The following is a 16,530-nucleotide window of genomic DNA, read 5'->3' as shown; positions in this document are numbered from 1 at the left end:
CTCTTGATTTGCGGCCTTCCATCTTTATTGCAATAGTCTTACAAGTTTCGTCCTGAATTGATTTTGCGGCTCACACATCCTCTGGCCCGGACTCAGGGTCCCGGGTATGCATCTTCTGTTTCCGCCGTGGCTTTTGGTATGAAAAGATAGCGCCAATCATGACAGCCAGCCACTGGATTTTATTACCCGAGTCGTCCTGAGTCTACTCCCTACTCGCTCCTCGGTGGCCCAGACCCATCCGATGACCCAAGTGTTCTCAAAATACTCCGTACGGAGTATCTGTCTTATACGGATAGATCTGGCACAGGATCAAATGGTGTCGAGGCAGTCGTGGCTATGACAAGTCACCAGGATCGCCAGCTTCAAAGCCCCATGAATTGCTCAATGACCATGCTGGAATCCTGAGAGACGCGAGCAAATGAATCCTCCCCATCACGTCGATTGCTTCTTCAGCTTCAAGCCATGGGCGTATACTTTGTACAGTGCGGCTGGTACAATTTCCCCGCTAGCCGAGGCAAATCTTCCTCCATTCCAAATAGGAGACGGTCACGAAACCATGTTGATATCTCACTTTATTAATTCCTAACAGTTCCCACGGTGTGGTATTGTGTGCCATTCTAGCAGGTCTGACATATCATGTAAGATCTTGCACGACTTTGGGTATATCCGCGAGCCACAACCGCTGATTATCGAACCTTGTCTTGCACAAAGTAAGCCTACATTAATAGAACGACTTCGACTTGGAGCTTCCTGGGAGTTACACAGCAATCCTCCGCTCCATCACAACAAACTTGCTTTCCGTCGCTTGCCGATGAACGACGCGCTAATAGCTCTTTGCGCAGTCATGTCGGTTTTCAGACCTCCAAGGGAAGGCATTACGCTCGAATACTTGCTCAGACCTGTCAGCGTCCTGCTCCATCCAATTATCTCGGCGAGCCTACTACTTGCAGCTGTGAAACGACCAGCAGAGACGCAGAAGTTTGTTTCCTCAATCACCAAGAATACAATCTCGTTCGAGTCGTTCAAATTGACCGTCAAAATTCTGCTTGCGGCTGGTACCATATCCAAGGTGAATGGCTATCTCAACCGCCTGGCTCTCAACAACTATGTTACCGACCACTCATGGGATTGGAGTCGGGAAATAGTGCTCTGTACAGGCGGATCAAGCGGGATTGGCCAACAGATCGTGGACCAGCTGGCCAAAAAAGGTGTCAAGGTGGTGATCCTTGATGTCAACCGTCCAACATCTGCTCTTCCTGGTAACGTGTCGTTCTACCGAGTAGACATTACTTCGACGCCAGAGATACAGAAGGTTGCTTCAAGAATTCGTCAAGAGATCGGAAATCCTTCAATTTTGATCAACAATGCCGGCATTGGGTCCGGTGCTACCATTCTTGATGAAACTGAGCAAGAATTGCAGAGCACATTCGACGTCAACATCCTGGCGCACTTCAAGCTGGTCAAGGAGTTCCTTCCTCATATGGTTCAGCGCAACCACGGCCACATTGTCACAATCGCCAGCATAGCAAGTTTTGCCTCAGTCGCCAATAATGCCAGTTACTCCGCCACCAAGGCCGGCGCTCTAGCATTCCATGAAGGCCTTGCACAAGAGTTGAAAGCAAGGTATGGGGCTAATAAAGTGCGAACCACGTAAGTGCTGCTGCCTGGTGGAAATCCCAAACTGATTTGAGCTTCCAGGGTTGTACATCCATTCTGGGTGAGGACACCTCTGACGCACAAGCTGACAACACTGAAGGAGTGGAAAGAATTCACGATGGAACCAGAAACAGTGGCGGAAGCTGTTGTTTCTCAGATTTTGAAGGGCGAGAGTGCTCAACTGATTATACCCGCTCGCTTCAATTTTGCAGGCGGGTTAAGAGGCTGGCCTAGCTGGCTACAGGAGCTCCTCCGAGGGAGTGGTGCTATCCCACAGATCAGATAGCGCTCTTTCCTGGCAATGGCACATTTCTCAATCTTGTAATGAGCTATCACGGGCCTGCGAAAGTATGCACGAGAAGGGAAGGTTGTCATACCACTCGTGCTTCGTATATTTCTGTTGGAACCAGCCCGCCCTCGGCTTCCATTGACCATTTGGGAGGGTGGCGTTTGACGTTGATGACGCCTATAACCCTATCTCGCTTAGTGCTGTCTAGGCATGTGAGGCATGGTCCAGGCGTCTCGGACAAAGCACTTTCCGGGGTAAGCCCCAGAATTTGCCTAGGTATGTGGTAGGCCGAGCCACAACAGATGCAATCCACCAGTTCGGTCATTTCCATCCCATTCCGCTTCCTCTTCCTTTCTGACTCGCTTACCACATCCAACCCCATTGTCTGTTATCGAGCATCGTGCCCTGCAGCTGAACGACACAGAGACGGTGACTTGTCAATCAGCCGCCATCGGATGATGTTCAAAGCCCGTCGTTTTTGTTCTAGCCATCCTTTGGCATTCTACTTCACTTGTTCGGCGTGAGACATGATGACCTCACCTCACCGCAAGAAGGCACGCAAAGAGTCTGAGGCTTCTTCAGCATGCCGCAAAATGTCTCAAGGCTCCGTGGAGGCCTCTCCCAGTAGCCAGCCTATGACTCTTGAGCGCAGATTGAAGAAACGGGAGTCTGACCGCAAGTGTCAGCGGGTATCTCGAGAGCGCACCAAATCCCGCATTACGTATCTCGAGAATCTCGTCGAAAAGCTGAGCCAGGCCGATGACTCGGGGAAAGTCGCATCACTCTTGGACAACGTCTCTCGACTGCAGGAAGAACGTGATTCGCTTGCTGCAAAGATCAAAAGTATTGAAAGCATTCTGTTTCCTGCACAGCGACCAATGGCGGCGGAAAGCACAAAGCTTCAGAGCACCGTGTCTTCGCTGCCCGAAGTGCCCTCGTCTGGTTTCAGTCCTGTGCAGGATATGTCGACCGCAGCCTCTGCGCATCGAACAACCAGCGAAGCACTCAAGGATTCTCCAGTCGAGGGTGCTCCCCAATCATTTGCAGACCAAGATATGGCTTCCCGGGACCTTGGTAATGTATCTGAAGCCTCTCGTGATCTGATTATGCATCCGACTTTCTCCTCACACGGCATTGGAAACGCTCAATACATGCCATTGTTTCCGCCTCTGGGGAAACACGTCTGCGAGTGCAGATATGCCCGGTCCGTGCAGAACCAGGCTCTCAACTTTTGGTACCAAGGCAATTCAACTCTATCCGCCTGGATGAAATGGCCAAAATTGGTACCACCTGTGCCGGAAGATGATCCATACCACGATGACACCCCAGTCCGTGCTGTTGTCGAGGGGTGGGACGCCGTCGAACGACGAGGACACGTTCATCCGATGTGGCGGCTCCTGCGGACCATGGACGAAGGACTCTTCATCCATGCAGATACCCCCCAGAACCGCCTGGGCATTCTGTACAATGTCAGCCGAGTACTCACAGCCCACCTTGACACAACAAAAAAGCGATATGGGAGACTACCTCAATACTGGTTGAGCAGGTAAAGCATGCCGTGCTTATACTGGCCCACATCCACTGATGCTGCTGCAGGGCGGGTGCTCAACATTGCGCGTACGCTACCAATTTCGTGGCTTGGTAAGATCGATATACACGTATTCGTGAACAGTAAAGCTGACCATTTAGGCCCGGTGTTCGCCAGGCTTTAGACTGTGACGAACATCGATTTTGTTCGAATCATTTCTGGGAGACCTTCATCAATAACATGCGAGTGGATTGGCCCTATGAGCTTCGCGACTGTTTTCTCTTCAATTCCGCGAAGGGGCTCTACAAACTATCTCCTCTCTTCGACGAGACTCTGAAAGACATCCAGAAGATCGGCGTCTCCAGATCCTTTTTTCAGCACTATCCAGAGCTCGGAGATGCAGTGAACGTCGTGGAAGGCTCGAATCAACTCGAAGGACGCACACAAGTGTTCCAGTATGGTCGCTTGGATGTCAATGGACTGCATTTGGTGCGACAACAGTATTCTGAAGAGAGTAACCCTGAATCAGTCGCAGCAGTCAGAAACACTGGGCAGTGGCCGACAACAGGAACCATCGCAACGCTGCTCGACAGTCCTTGCTCTACGGCCACAGATTCTTGGAACGCGCTCAGTTCACTTCCGGAAGCTTCTTATATCTCGACCCGAGACTTCATCTGACAGCTGCCCTTGCTCCAGTGGTCAGCTAGTCTAGGCCTTCCAGAGCAGCTGGACGTCCCTAGTAGGCTATGGAGGTGGAAGTACATGATGATGATAGGTGTTGTACCATACACAATCTTCCAACCAGATTGATGGAAAGAGATCAGCTTGTCCAAACGGTATCAAAGAGATAGTCGACGTGCGACATTTCTTCAGGTCACTGCCACCCAAGCAATCAGAGGCTGTGGTAGGGTTCAATTCAGCCAACTTCAGCTAATGTCATTTGCAAGTACAAGTGACGACGGGACTCGAGAGTTACAGCCCTAGTTACAGGCTTTATGTACAATTATCTGTAGTCCTTCTGACTACAGCTCTCTTTCGATCAGCTGTGAAGTCCGTCTCCCACCGTTTCACTCCCACACTCCCTAGCTTCCCTCCTGCATTAGGTGGTCTGTACTGGTAATCAATTCTGTGGCTTTGCTGTTTCGGAGCTGGCCTTCCTGGCGAGCCTGGATTGCGGAAGATTGCTCGTTTGTGACCGGCCACGTGACCTCTTGGCAATGTTGTGATTTTCCTCACCTCATTTCTTCTCTACGATCTTCTCTTTTTGTATATGCGACAAAGTGTCTGCCCACTATGCCCCAAAGTCTTCTTCGGTCTCATGCGTCTCAGGGAAGGTAGTGGCAGCGGAACTTTGAGACTCTCCTACAGTCTCGTCTTCTCCGATCTCGCTACTGGTTGTCAATGCTGCAGACGCCGTCGCAGTGTCTTCCCGAGCCTCGTGAGCCTCTTTTGCGGCCCCCCAGTGCTTTGTAAATTGACCTTCCCACGAGATATCCGTCTTCTTGTTTGGGTATCAACTTTTGCATCTCCGTTTTCCGGTCCGACCTCCACAGCCATGCGCTTCACGAGTTCCTGCGCTGTGTCCACCAACCAGCCGGTGTCGTCGTCAGGGGCCTGCTCATGCATCATTGTGGCCAAGTCGAGGCATTCGTTGGCGTAATCAGCCTTGTTGGCAGACGACTCGGAGTACATTGCTAGCGAGGCGTTGGCCATCGCGCGTAAGAGTAATCCCAGGTCAATACGCCGGCGGAGGTCAAGCTGCAAGTATGGTTAGCGGTTTGCTCGATCATGAAGGTAGCCATGGCCACAACATGTGGCGGGCTCGGCTTGGTCTTCGATGAGGAGAAGCATGGCCAATCCCCGACGCTCACAATGGCCCTTTTAGGTCTAACGCAAGTTACGACCATCTAGGATTGGCATACTTCTCGTTGAGAACGTTGGTTACAAGGTCAATTCTCCGAGCGCCGATCAAGTGGTGTACTTACACATAGGTCGAGACCTTTTTCGACGTTTTCGGCAGAACCAGTTTGGAGAAGTTCCATAGCTTCCTCATACTGAGCCCAATATTGCTGCTGCAAAGTCTCCATGATGGGAGAGAGGGAGAGAGTTCTACCCGCTAGTCGTTGCTGCTTTCTTGAGTCTGGTATGTCGCTATGAAGGTAATTGAGAGAGACGACAGCAGCTCCAAAGGTGATCAAGAAGAAGAGATCAGTCCCACCACAACGCGTTACGCGTGCAATGAAGTCGAATGCCAGCGAACAGTGACGTTAAGACTCTTTCTATCACATGTTGCGGAGAAATAACAGAAAAATCTGATGTGGTGAAGAAGAACGGCTATTGAAGTCACTCTGCTGGTGACTCCGGCAGCGGGCAGGCAGTGGGCCGTCAGCTCTTTGTTTGTCACCATGTTTGGGAGCAGGAGTTTTCCAAGGCAACTGGAACCTGTGTAACCAAAGAGATTCTTGATATCTCTTGCCCCCAGGTATTCGTCCATCCTATGGGACTATGCTAGCTGCCTATCTTCATCGACCGGTACTGAATCAGGTATGCAAGCCACTGTTTGATCACCTGGAGCGCTATGCGGGGTGTTTTAGGCAAGCTCCCTGATCTTGTTTGCTCCGTCTATCTTGTTAACCGGCTACAGGTGTGTCATCCTTCTAAGTATTGCTTGGAGGAAGCCCTCATTACGGACGAGGCCTAGCACAGCATCTGCAAAAATTCCTTCTGCTCTTGTCACATCTATCAATCTTTCAGCTACCCACCATCATCTTCAGTAGCCTTTACTCAGCTCGCGGTACCGATGGCAGCTGAGGCCAGCGTCTGCGGTCATGAAGGCTGTCAGAAGTCTTTCACTAAAGCGAAATTGTTGGAAGCACACAAGAAGACCGACCATCCGGAGCTGTATCCTTTCGCATGCGACGAGACCAATTGTGATTATCGTACAGATGCACAGAGAAGTCTTCGGGAGCATAAGAGAAACAGCCATGGTGTAGTGCAATATCCTTGCGAGGTTTACAACTGCGACAAAGACAGTGCTGTAAGTATTATATACAATTTTCCCTTTGAAACAAGCAATCTGCACGAAGTCAGCACATCCTGGCATGCACTACTATCACCCAAATTGAAAGTTTACTCCCTCTAACGAACCACTTCCAACAGAAACTTGACCACTACCGACGCCATCTTCGTACCATACACAAGGGCAATATGCCATGCACCTTTCCTGGCTGCAGCTTCCTATTTGGCTCTCAGGTTGACCTTGACCAACATAGTCCCGTTCACCAGGGAGCCCAACCACACGCCTGTGCCGCACAAGGCTGTGGTCGATCCTTCGCGAACGTTGCCGCACTCCACACCCACGAAGTCAATGATCATGGCCGAAGCTTGTGTCTGGTTTGCCCGAAAACTGTCAAAACCTTTGCTTTGCTGCTGCTTCATGCCGAGTGCCACAACGGTAATGTCGGATGCAGCAATTGCAACATCACAAAGGCGCCAAAGGCGCACTGGACAAAAGCTCATGCATACACCACCATACCTCTGACGGCCGAACTAGTCTATCGGAGTAGTGGAAGCAATGCAAACCTTGCGGTCCAAAATATCCAACAAACAGCTTCTCAGCCATCGCAATCGGCTCCTTTGACCGGTACGAATCCCACTCAAGTCATTAGACAACCGGCTTCGTGGATATCCACATTCGCCAGCCAATTCCCTGCTCGCATCAATTCAATCCGAACCACCAATTTAGGTTCTGTCCATAAGCAAGCACCGTCGGACTCAGCAAGATCAGATGCGACTGCACTCCTCTCATGGTCAAATGCTTTGTACTCATTGCCATCAATCAGTACTGTCTTGGATACTTCGAGTGCGGTCCTGGCTACAGTCAAGAAGCTCCTCAGAGCCAGCTCTCTTCGCCAACTTGACGTCGAGGTTACTGTTAAAGCCTCTGCGGCTGGCAAGATCTTGGACAGTATTACTCTGATCATGAACGGGCAATCTAGTGTATTCCACTTGGGACGCTTCATGGTCGGCGCTGAGCATGATGATCGATTTGCATCGTATCTGCGTCGCCTTGCTGAGAAGGCAGACTCTCCGCCCTCGAAGCTGAAGGCTACTGAGCATTTGTGGTTACTGCGTGGAGCCTTTTCTCTTGTTGCTGATGATCTCAGCAAACAGCCAGAATCTTCCTCGAATGCCCTGATCTCTCTACCAATTCCCAGACTGGACCGCGACCAGAACGGACAGTTGACGTGTTATGTTCCTCTTTGGGGATACGGCAGACCAACGGAGACCAGCAAAGCAAACGAGACTGAATGGAACGCACAATGGGAGCTCGACGTGGACACTATGCTGAGATGTCAGCCTATCCGGCCACTGTACGCTGAATCCGTCAACTGGTTGCAGTCAAGCGTTGCACAGACGGTTGACCCATAGCTGGCCGAGGCTGATCACCTCCACATTATGAATCTTGCGAAGCAAATTGCCCTGATAGGAGGTGCCTGGATAGGATGGCCGGCGCAGTGCCTGGCAACGGTCTCTGAGGCGTGCACGGCCAGCCGTCTGGCATCTCTCCGTGACGCCTGTTTGTGCAATTTTACACAGCTCTATAGCCGTGGTAGCTTGGTTCTGGGACCGTCTGCTTGGATCCGAAATCGCGCGGCTCGCAAACTTGCGCAGATCACTCTGAACGGCCCTACAGGTGAAGAAGTATGGTGGGTCGTTGATGCAGTGCTTCAAGGTCTCAACCACGGTCTCGCTGTTGAAGAAGCCTGGATAGAAGGTGCGGCTATGGCAGTCACACTTCGAGACATGGCTCTTGAAGGGCTTGCTCCTTGGCCAATCAAGTCGTGTGATCATTCGCCCCACACAAATGCCTTGCATGTCTGTCCTGGCTGTTGGCTGATCAGAGTATGCAGCGATTTCGTTGAATCCCGCTTCCATGCTGAGCCTATCTGCAAAAGTGTGATGGCAAGGGAATGCTGCGCGCATTTGACATGCCGCTGGACCTAGCACCCTTCTTACGCTTCACTGCCACCAATATATTCTTCCTCGAGAATAAGGACCATCAGCTAGGTTGGTCAAAGATCGAAATCAAGGCCAAGGTAGATTCCTTGCTCGCCAATCTCCAGCCCTTTCTAGTCGACGAGAAGACTATTCGAGATGCTTTCATAGAGCAGGAGTTACAGCGAGATACTCGTCCCGTTCACTTGTGCGAAGATGGAAAACGACGCCATCCGTTGACACCTTCTCTTGATGCCTTTACCGCGGTTTTCCCTGGAGCAGACGGCAGGACTGCTTACCATCATGAAGATAACATCGTTCCATGCTGCGATGCCGTCAACCGCATCATGCGTCATTATGAGAAGCCACTTTTGCGAGCTATGTCGACAATGGTCCTTGCCACAGGGGATGATTCAATTGATCGTCGTCTGTACGAGCGAGCCTTGTTGCTTTGGCGGGACTGTCTGAAGAACAGCTACGAGATGGGCACCTTTTCCGAAGTAAAACACAATCAGCGAATCAACAAACCTCTCCCGGCAAACATGCCCGCAATTATGGAAGCATTACGCAGCGGTAAACCGCTTTTACCACGAACGACGAAGCCAAGCACAGTGTTTCGGATGACCAAAAAGGGTTTGGTGGAGAACCCCCCTCTTAACTGGAAATTCCCTGACCACGGATACATCATGAAGAACATTTTCTCCGCCGCCGGAGAATATGGCCTTGACAACGAAGAACTCCGGAGACTGTGGCTGCGGAACGATACCTTTTGCCCCTTTGCCTTGGACTCCGTGTTGCCTGACGACTACAACGATGGTACAGTCTGGGACATCTTCTATGCCAAGTTTCAGCTCATGAGGAACCACTGTGATTGGCGCGAGAAGGACAATCCGCACCGCGAGAGTGCTGAAATAGGAGAACTCATGATCGCCGTGGCTCACTTGTGGTTCCAAAATATCAGACGAGACCTCCATCATGGTGTGCCTATCGATCGTTGTGGTCGTGACGAGCTTGGCTTAATCCCACATCCAACAATTAGGTGGCTTCTCTCGTGCTCTGTTGGACATCGCCATCACTCCGCAGCGATGACCCTTGGCATTTCGAACTGGGATCCTGCCGGAGGCATCTTGTGTTCGTTCGACTATGACAAATGCAATATCTGCTGGGAGACATGTGCTTGCAATTATGTCAAGTTTTGTTACAATGAGAAGTATTATCCGGTCATTTTTGGCTTGTTACAGAAGGTTCGCAAGCAGTCACTCGCAGGAATTGCCCCTTCATTTCACCTGGCCGAGCTTCCCAACCGCGAACTGGAGACAGAGTACCTACCAACCCTGGAAATCGTCGAGCTAGGTGATGAAGGCCCAGAGGAGTATGTGGATGTTATTGACATTGAACCCGCGTTCGTTGCAGTACATGAAGACGAGTCGTATCAAATTGACTCATCCGCGCTCGATACACATTCTGAGCTTCTCATAGATGTCAACGCTGAAGACATCGGGTTTGTTCCGGGATACACTGATCTACGTGATTACGGACTTGACGGAAGTGACCAACAACAAATCCTGGATGAAATCGCAGACGCTCCCGCCGCCCAGGGATTGGATGTAGAAGCATTCCAAGCGCTGACGGACGAGGCCACTGCACACATCGACCCAGAGGCGCCTGGCAGTTCTGGCTTTGCACGGGTGCTGAATATTCTCAGACAATACTACAAGACCGACGGCTCCTATGAGTATGCGAGAATAGCGAATAGCCTTCTCCAACATCTTGGAATGCACCAACATACGATGTTGCAGTCAGCGCACGGGACGAGCTTCTGGACACTATTTCAACGGCCATGTCATCCGCAGAGCTAGAAGGAGATACCGCTGATCTTCCTCGGCCACAGACCCCCCAACGCTCGAAAGACCAATCCGCTGCGACATCTGAACCTCCATCCAGAGCCCTCAAAGGAGAGGGTTCCGCCAAGCGTGTTTACATTAGAGACGAGGCTTACAGTGGTTCTCCGACAAAGTCCGGTCGGAAGAAGGCTTTCTTGAGTGTACCATCGGTAGCCGAGAGCTCGAACATCAGAACGGCTTCAGGTTTGCATGGACTTGCTCCGCCAGCCGCTCCGCGAATTGTGCAGGGAGACGAGGAGAATGATGACGAGAAGCCTCGAGATACCGCCCTTGAAGATGTGGACTAAACCCTGGGAAGCTTACCGTCATCACTCAGGCTTGGCCTCACGGAGCAAAAGCGTCACGCATGAATCGTGGTCCTGCTGACTTTGGGGAAGCGGAGTGCCCGCGAAGATTGTTGCTATTGTATGGCAACAGGGTGGCTTGATCAGGTTTCTGGATAAGACGGTTCTTGGACGTTCAGCAGAGTGAAGCTCAGAACGTCACTTGGGTTTGTGTTGCCCACGCCAATGGCATTGTTGTCTCTGAGACGGTACTGGATACAGAGTCTGCTGCCTCCATAGAGCATTCGAAGAGCAGAAAAAAAGTCCAAGTTGCATTTGATTAAAAGCAGTGACTTCATCAAATTTCTTCCTATCTCAAGTACATGATGACAGCGGACTGTGTCTTTACACAGAGCCTTGAGGTATCGCCAATGTTTATCTGGGTGACATGAAGGCCGAATCATGTATAGGGTCATTCATCGTGCTGTGCAAGACACTGGAGTCAGGCTAAGTGAGGTCCGCTGGTTGGTCCGTGTTTGATGCTGCAGAAGGTTCCAAAGAAGTAGGGGCTGTTGAGGCGTCGTTTGCAAGCAAAAGCCAAAGCCATATTAGAAAGCGTGTAGATATAGTAGTGACAGATCGCCTTGTCTACCCCAACAAATTGCCTGCCTGGCCCTACTTTGATGGCATGTATCTTGACGTGAAAGAAATCTCTATGTCGAGGCGGCGGAGTGCGGGCGTGGACCTGCTATCCCCCAGCGTACTAGCTGTCCCGGGGCTGTGGATGACACCACTAAGCAGCAAATGAAAAGCTTTATCATAATATGGTGATATATTATTAAAGCCCCAAATTTAACCCCAAATTCGTGCAACAGAATTCACCGCCCGCGTGGCACAATTGGTCAGCGCGTGGTAAGTTGTACTGAAATCATTGCCCACGCAATCACTAACGTATATCTTAGAGACTTTTAAACACTAGATCACTTTCCGAAAGTGGTTCGTGTGAACGAGATCTCAAGGTTGAGGTAAGCATCATGTACCTAGAATGATATGAATGACTAGCATCTAACATGCTCCCCAGAGTTCGAGCCTCTCCGCGGGCGATACTGTTCGTAATCTTTTTTTGCGTTTTCTTCTGGTCCACGAAGCAGATTTCTCTCTTGAATTCCTGCTGCCAATCTCTGAATCTGTGTTCCTTTTTGCTCTAGTAGTTCGAAACGTCGTGTTTCTTGTCGGGGAAAAGAAAATTGGCTAGATACATCATGGCGTGTGTATCTTAGATTTTACCTTTTCCATCAACATAAAAACTCCAATCAGCTATACGCACTTTCTCCTCTTCTTGGGTGGTCATTGCAGTCGTTAATCTGAAATTCGGCTTGTAAAAAGTCGGGTTGGACGAAAACGTAGGTACCAGTATCACTCCATCTGTATCTGAGCCGCCGAATTTTTCCTCGTCCAACCACGTTCCTCCACGGCGAGGAGCACGCATGCTGGACGGTAGCTGGATACGACCATTGGGCCTTGAGATGAGCAATGGCTATCACGAGATTCTGCTCCGCAGGCGTACCTTGGGAGACTGCAGAGGAGTACCAGAAAGAATGCCCATGTCTCACTGAAGACAAGTTCATGCAAGTCACGAATCTTCTGCTGGAAAATCCGAATCTGAATTCAACACATCTTTTCCGAGCGGACATCTTACAAGACAGTGCACAGATATTGAGGACAGTGGCAGAGAAGGAACAGCAGTGCCAGTACATCAATGGAGGCCAAGATGCCGAAAATGGGACAATCACGGACAGTCCAGACACCCTCGAGAAGGCACCGCAACTGGATGGAGCAACTCTTACCAGGAAAGTCCTAAGGAGACTCATCCCTCGCAAACCACAACTCGACCGTCCACTGAACCAGTGGTGCTATGTCTATAACCTATCGAAGAACCCGAATATCGACAAGGGCCATGTCGTGGTATATGTGCCGGACGTCGAAAGCGAGGCTGACATGCCTTGGTATCATCCACCGGTCCAGTCATTGGCATATTTCTACAAGCGTACGGGAAGTGAAACCACGCTTTCCATTCATTATCTACCCTTCACGCGATCAACGGATCCATTACCTTCGCGGCTGCACCGCACATTCATCTCACTCCTTCAAAGATTTCTCAGGCTTGCGAAGAACCCTGCTCCCGCGCAGAGCCTAAACGGCTCGCATGCCCAGTCAGACAGTATCACTGCAACCACCCAATCGATGACCCCATCCGCTCTCAAGGACACCATCCTCCCCCAGCACGTTGTTCAAGACACCTACAGCCGCCTTAAACAGCGATACGCCCAGGACCTGATATCGCGCTGGGCAGAAAGCACGGAGCCGTCAAAGCATGTCTTCGAAGATCTCTCCATCGCCGCCTTTGTCATTGAACTCTGGAAGCAAATGTACACGCCAGACACATTCCCGGGCTTCGTCGACATCGCCTGCGGCAACGGCGTGCTCAGCTACGTGCTCATCCAAGAGGGCTATCAGGGCCGGGGCTTCGACGCTCGCAGGCGCAAGAGCTGGGCAGTCCTGGGCATGAACGACCATCTGGATGAAATGATCTGCGTGCCGCAGCCCTTCCTCGACGCCGCCTCCGAGGATGAAGGCCTTCAGGAGCTGATGATGAGAGCACAAATCTACGACGGCCTCTTCAAGCCAGGCACGTTCATTATCTCGAATCACGCGGATGAACTCACGCCATGGACGCCGGTCCTGGCCGCCTTGTCGTGTCCAGAACACCCGCTCCCGTTCCTGGCGATACCGTGCTGCTCGCATGCGCTCAGTGGTTCGAAACACCGATACTCGGCCAAGGACATCATCATCCACAACCGCGGCGTAGCAGCTTCTTCTGCAAAGCTTAACGATCAAGAAGAACAGCCAGCTTCCGGCGATTTGAAGTCCCTGCGCGCCGCGAAAGTCAAAGCTGCCAGCCATACGGACGACAAGTCCATGTACGCGTGCTTGACGAGGAAAGTCGTTGCGCTCGCCGAGGAGATCGGGTTCGACGTCGAATTGACGCTGATGCGCATCCCCAGCACACGGAACATCGGCATCGTGGGCAACAGGAAAGGAGCCTCTACATCACGAGACGCGTCCAATCTGGAGCAGCAGCTCGAGACGCTATCGATCAATAGTGGCGACACGACGAAGAAAATCCACAACCTGATCGACCGTGAATGCGCAGTCTCGGGCAGGATTCAAGAAGCGGCCGCGACATGGATCGAACGAGCAGAGAAGCTCCAAAAGGGCAGTGGACGAGGGAAAGTCAACCTCGGCGGGAAACAGCAAGCCTGAGCAACCACAAGATCTGAACATTCATCATGATACACATTATGCCCTGAGCCTTTTGTCTGGTTAGATCCAGATTTATGTACTCCCGCTCCTCGACAGACTCCTGGAAGCCGGATGACTGGTGCCATCATCCTCGACGTTCGGCAGCGCGACGTTGAACATACTGTCCGCCCACTCGGCAAACGTATCAAAATCCCAGACTGCATTCTCGGGCCCTTTGCCCTTCCTTGAAATCTGGCTTGCGCCATTCATCTTACCACCGCCGCCGCCCAGTCGGTTAACATACGCATCGAAGAAAGCTTCGTAGATCTGGACAACCTGATCCTCGACCGCAGCAACGAGTGTTTCTCTAGTCCGCATGTCATCTAAATACTGCTCCAATTTGGCGCGCAGAATCGGGATTTCTTTCTCGATATGCTTCCTCGTCGCCGACACCGAGTTCTCGAGCGCGTTGTTTTTGACACTGGCCTTCTCCACGTCTCGGGGCAGGTCTTTCGTCATATCAGCCGCGAACCCGGCTGTGAAGTCGTTGATCACTGTCCTGAGACGCCCGTCAAGCTCGACCTTCGCGTCGAGCATGTTCTCCACAACGCGCGGGAGCAGGCCGCCGCTGCTGAACAGCCTCATCCAACTGCGCGGATTGAACAGGCCGCCTCGTTCGCGGAGTTCGTAGAAGGTGCTTGCTACGCCCGAGAAGTCGAAACTCACATCGGGTGTGACGTACTCGATGTCGAAGGCCACGATTTGCGATTTGAGAAGCAACAGATGGCGCAGGAGGAAGAGTTGGCCGTCGGCGGGGGAGGATTTGGACGAGATCTGAACTGACGCGTTGTGTAGGGAGACCGTGGTCTGGTGCACAATTTGATGCGCTAGGTCGTCGAACACAGAGGAATTGACGAGCCGGTAGATCCGGTGAAGGAGGCGGATGGCTTTGGAGAGGGTTGGGTAGCAGTTTTGCAATTCGGCACGGCGCGAGGCGAGGGTCCATGAGAAAGAGCCTTCTTCGCCGGAGTCCTCGTCGACGATCTCGGGAGACTTGAGGAGTGGAGTCATGGGCTCGCGGGTTTTGCGCCGGCCGGACAGGGGTGTGCTGGTTGTTGGTGGTGCTGAAGTGCGGCGAGGATAGTCCAGATCTTCTGGGTTGGGCTTGAACATTTCAATCTCGTCACGTAGGATTGCTTGCGCGCGGAAGACGAGGCGTGTTTGCGCGTCCTCCAGTGCTGGTTGGATTAGCATCGAAAAGTCGAGTTGGTTGAGGTCTGCGGGGCCGTCTTCTTCCTCGTCGTGCAGATATCTTGTCTGTAGTAGCGTCACGAGCGAGCATAGCTTGGACAACTTGTTCTCATGAATGATGCGGGGTCGGAGGTGGTCATACAGCGGCTCACAGATGGATTCGAGAAAATCATATAGACCGCGATAGCCGTGGAACCATTCTGACCAGAGCTCAAATTCATCCAGACACATTCCTCGGATGTAGCTTATACTTGCCCGCGAAAACTGTACGAGGTCTTTTGAGCTGGGCGCTTGACCGATTTCTGTGAGCCGTTTCTGGACGATCGGCAATATCAGTCTTGCTCGACATGCGGCGAAGCTGGAGTGTAACTCGTTCATGAGACTCTGATATTCGCCCTCCGTACCAGGATCGGCGTCTGCTGGAGGATTTGCACGTTTATGGATCTCGAGACCGAGTTCTTTCATCTCAGCGGCGCCGACACGGAACTTGGCGTAGAGTAAGGCGGACATAGTGGTGTCGTTCAGCTGTTTTGCTGCAATTCTACCCGCAACTTCTGTCGTCGTTTCCCGGACTCCAGCCATGAAAGTATTTCGTACGAGGGTCAATGCTCTTGTGAGAAGAAGTCTGTACCGCGAGCGATAGGTTTCGGCTTCCTTGTGCCCAGGGTGCGTCTGCATGTAGTCGATACATTCGTCCAGCGTGATCAGCATATCTGAGAAATCCTTGCTCCTGACGAAGGCACCTGCACCAGGGGCATTGAGACGCCGTGTGATTCTTTCCAGGGGCTCATAGTAGCGCAGGTTGTCCGCGATGTCTTGTGCGATGGTTTCATTCTTGTGTTGTTCTTCGAGGATGTTGGCCGACCGTTCCTGGAAGGCTTTCGTTTGGGCATCGATAGCCTTGAAGGACGCAGAGATCTCGGACAGTTCATCTAGCGTTGCGGCCGTGTCGGCGAGAAGGGTGTCGAGGTGGCTTCGGGCGGCGTCGAGCTGGTCGAGGTAGTGTCTACATATACTTAGCGATGCAAAAGGAGAGCCCGGAGACGGCAATACTGGTACTCATCTAGACTGGCATCTAGTAGCAGGTCATCTATATCCCCAGATAATCTGAATAGGTCGAGGTCGGTTTCTGCATCTCGGAGTTGTGCTAGGGTGGCATCTTCGCTTTCCGTATGCTCTGTTGTAGACATGTCTCGGGATAGCCTGGCTGGCCTTTCTTACTCGAGCCAGACAACGCGTTGCTCATAAGAACTGCCATGAGTACATCTCGCTTGCTGTCCAGCCCACTCGCCTGTTTAACAGCACAAAACGCTGGATAGGAAATGTCAAAACACTAAT

General features: G+C 51.7%; 7 protein-coding genes across 8 annotated transcripts; 5 read left to right on the top strand and 2 right to left on the bottom strand.

The window, feature by feature from the left end:
* Window positions 1–26: 26 nt before the first annotated feature.
* PV05_05743 lies at window positions 27–1,996 on the top strand. 2 transcript variants are annotated; one of them, XM_013462282.1, is made up of 3 exons: window positions 27–710; window positions 843–1,650; window positions 1,699–1,996. In XM_013462282.1, exons 2-3 carry the CDS (start codon window positions 845–847, stop codon window positions 1,940–1,942), a joined length of 1,050 nt encoding a protein of 349 aa, XP_013317736.1. In that variant the 5' UTR covers window positions 27–710; window positions 843–844; the 3' UTR covers window positions 1,943–1,996. The 2 variants fall into 2 exon arrangements, with proteins under 2 accessions (XP_013317736.1, XP_013317735.1); XM_013462281.1 differs by having other exon boundaries at window positions 27–1,650.
* Window positions 1,997–2,307: 311 nt separating this feature from the next.
* Window positions 2,308–4,527, top strand: PV05_05742 (uncharacterized protein). The gene is made up of 3 exons (XM_013462280.1): window positions 2,308–3,491; window positions 3,542–3,586; window positions 3,635–4,527. Exons 1-3 carry the CDS (start codon window positions 2,473–2,475, stop codon window positions 4,149–4,151), a joined length of 1,581 nt encoding a protein of 526 aa, XP_013317734.1. The 5' UTR covers window positions 2,308–2,472; the 3' UTR covers window positions 4,152–4,527.
* A 237-nt stretch (window positions 4,528–4,764) lies between these two features.
* Window positions 4,765–5,560, bottom strand: PV05_05741 (uncharacterized protein; the record flags this gene model as incomplete). Its single annotated transcript, XM_013462279.1, has 3 exons — window positions 4,765–4,974; window positions 5,025–5,231; window positions 5,459–5,560. The coding sequence occupies 3 exons, from the start codon at window positions 5,558–5,560 to the stop codon at window positions 4,765–4,767; spliced, it is 519 nt and encodes a 172-aa protein (XP_013317733.1).
* A 713-nt stretch (window positions 5,561–6,273) lies between these two features.
* On the top strand, window positions 6,274–7,904 carry PV05_05740 (uncharacterized protein; the record flags this gene model as incomplete). The annotated part of the gene is made up of 2 exons (XM_013462278.1): window positions 6,274–6,510; window positions 6,633–7,904. 2 exons carry the CDS (start codon window positions 6,274–6,276, stop codon window positions 7,902–7,904), a joined length of 1,509 nt encoding a protein of 502 aa, XP_013317732.1.
* Window positions 7,905–8,446: 542 nt separating this feature from the next.
* PV05_05739 (uncharacterized protein) lies at window positions 8,447–10,330 on the top strand (the record flags this gene model as incomplete). The annotated part of the gene is made up of 1 exon (XM_013462277.1): window positions 8,447–10,330. One exon carries the CDS (start codon window positions 8,447–8,449, stop codon window positions 10,328–10,330), a length of 1,884 nt encoding a protein of 627 aa, XP_013317731.1.
* A 1,630-nt stretch (window positions 10,331–11,960) lies between these two features.
* Window positions 11,961–14,456, top strand: PV05_05738 (uncharacterized protein). Its single transcript, XM_013462276.1, has one exon. The coding sequence runs from the start codon at window positions 12,172–12,174 to the stop codon at window positions 13,960–13,962; it is 1,791 nt and encodes a 596-aa protein (XP_013317730.1). The 5' UTR covers window positions 11,961–12,171; the 3' UTR covers window positions 13,963–14,456.
* Window positions 13,945–16,512, bottom strand: PV05_05737 (uncharacterized protein). The gene is made up of 2 exons (XM_013462275.1): window positions 16,246–16,512; window positions 13,945–16,198 (listed from the first exon to the last, which is right to left on the bottom strand). Exons 1-2 carry the CDS (start codon window positions 16,380–16,382, stop codon window positions 14,035–14,037), a joined length of 2,301 nt encoding a protein of 766 aa, XP_013317729.1. The 5' UTR covers window positions 16,383–16,512; the 3' UTR covers window positions 13,945–14,034.
* Between the last annotated feature and the right edge of the window lie 18 nt (window positions 16,513–16,530).

Source organism: Exophiala xenobiotica (genome assembly GCF_000835505.1).
Source record: "Exophiala xenobiotica strain CBS 118157 unplaced genomic scaffold supercont1.3, whole genome shotgun sequence".
NCBI classification, from domain to species: domain Eukaryota; kingdom Fungi; phylum Ascomycota; class Eurotiomycetes; order Chaetothyriales; family Herpotrichiellaceae; genus Exophiala; species Exophiala xenobiotica.
This window is presented reverse-complemented; position numbering and strand designations above follow the sequence as displayed.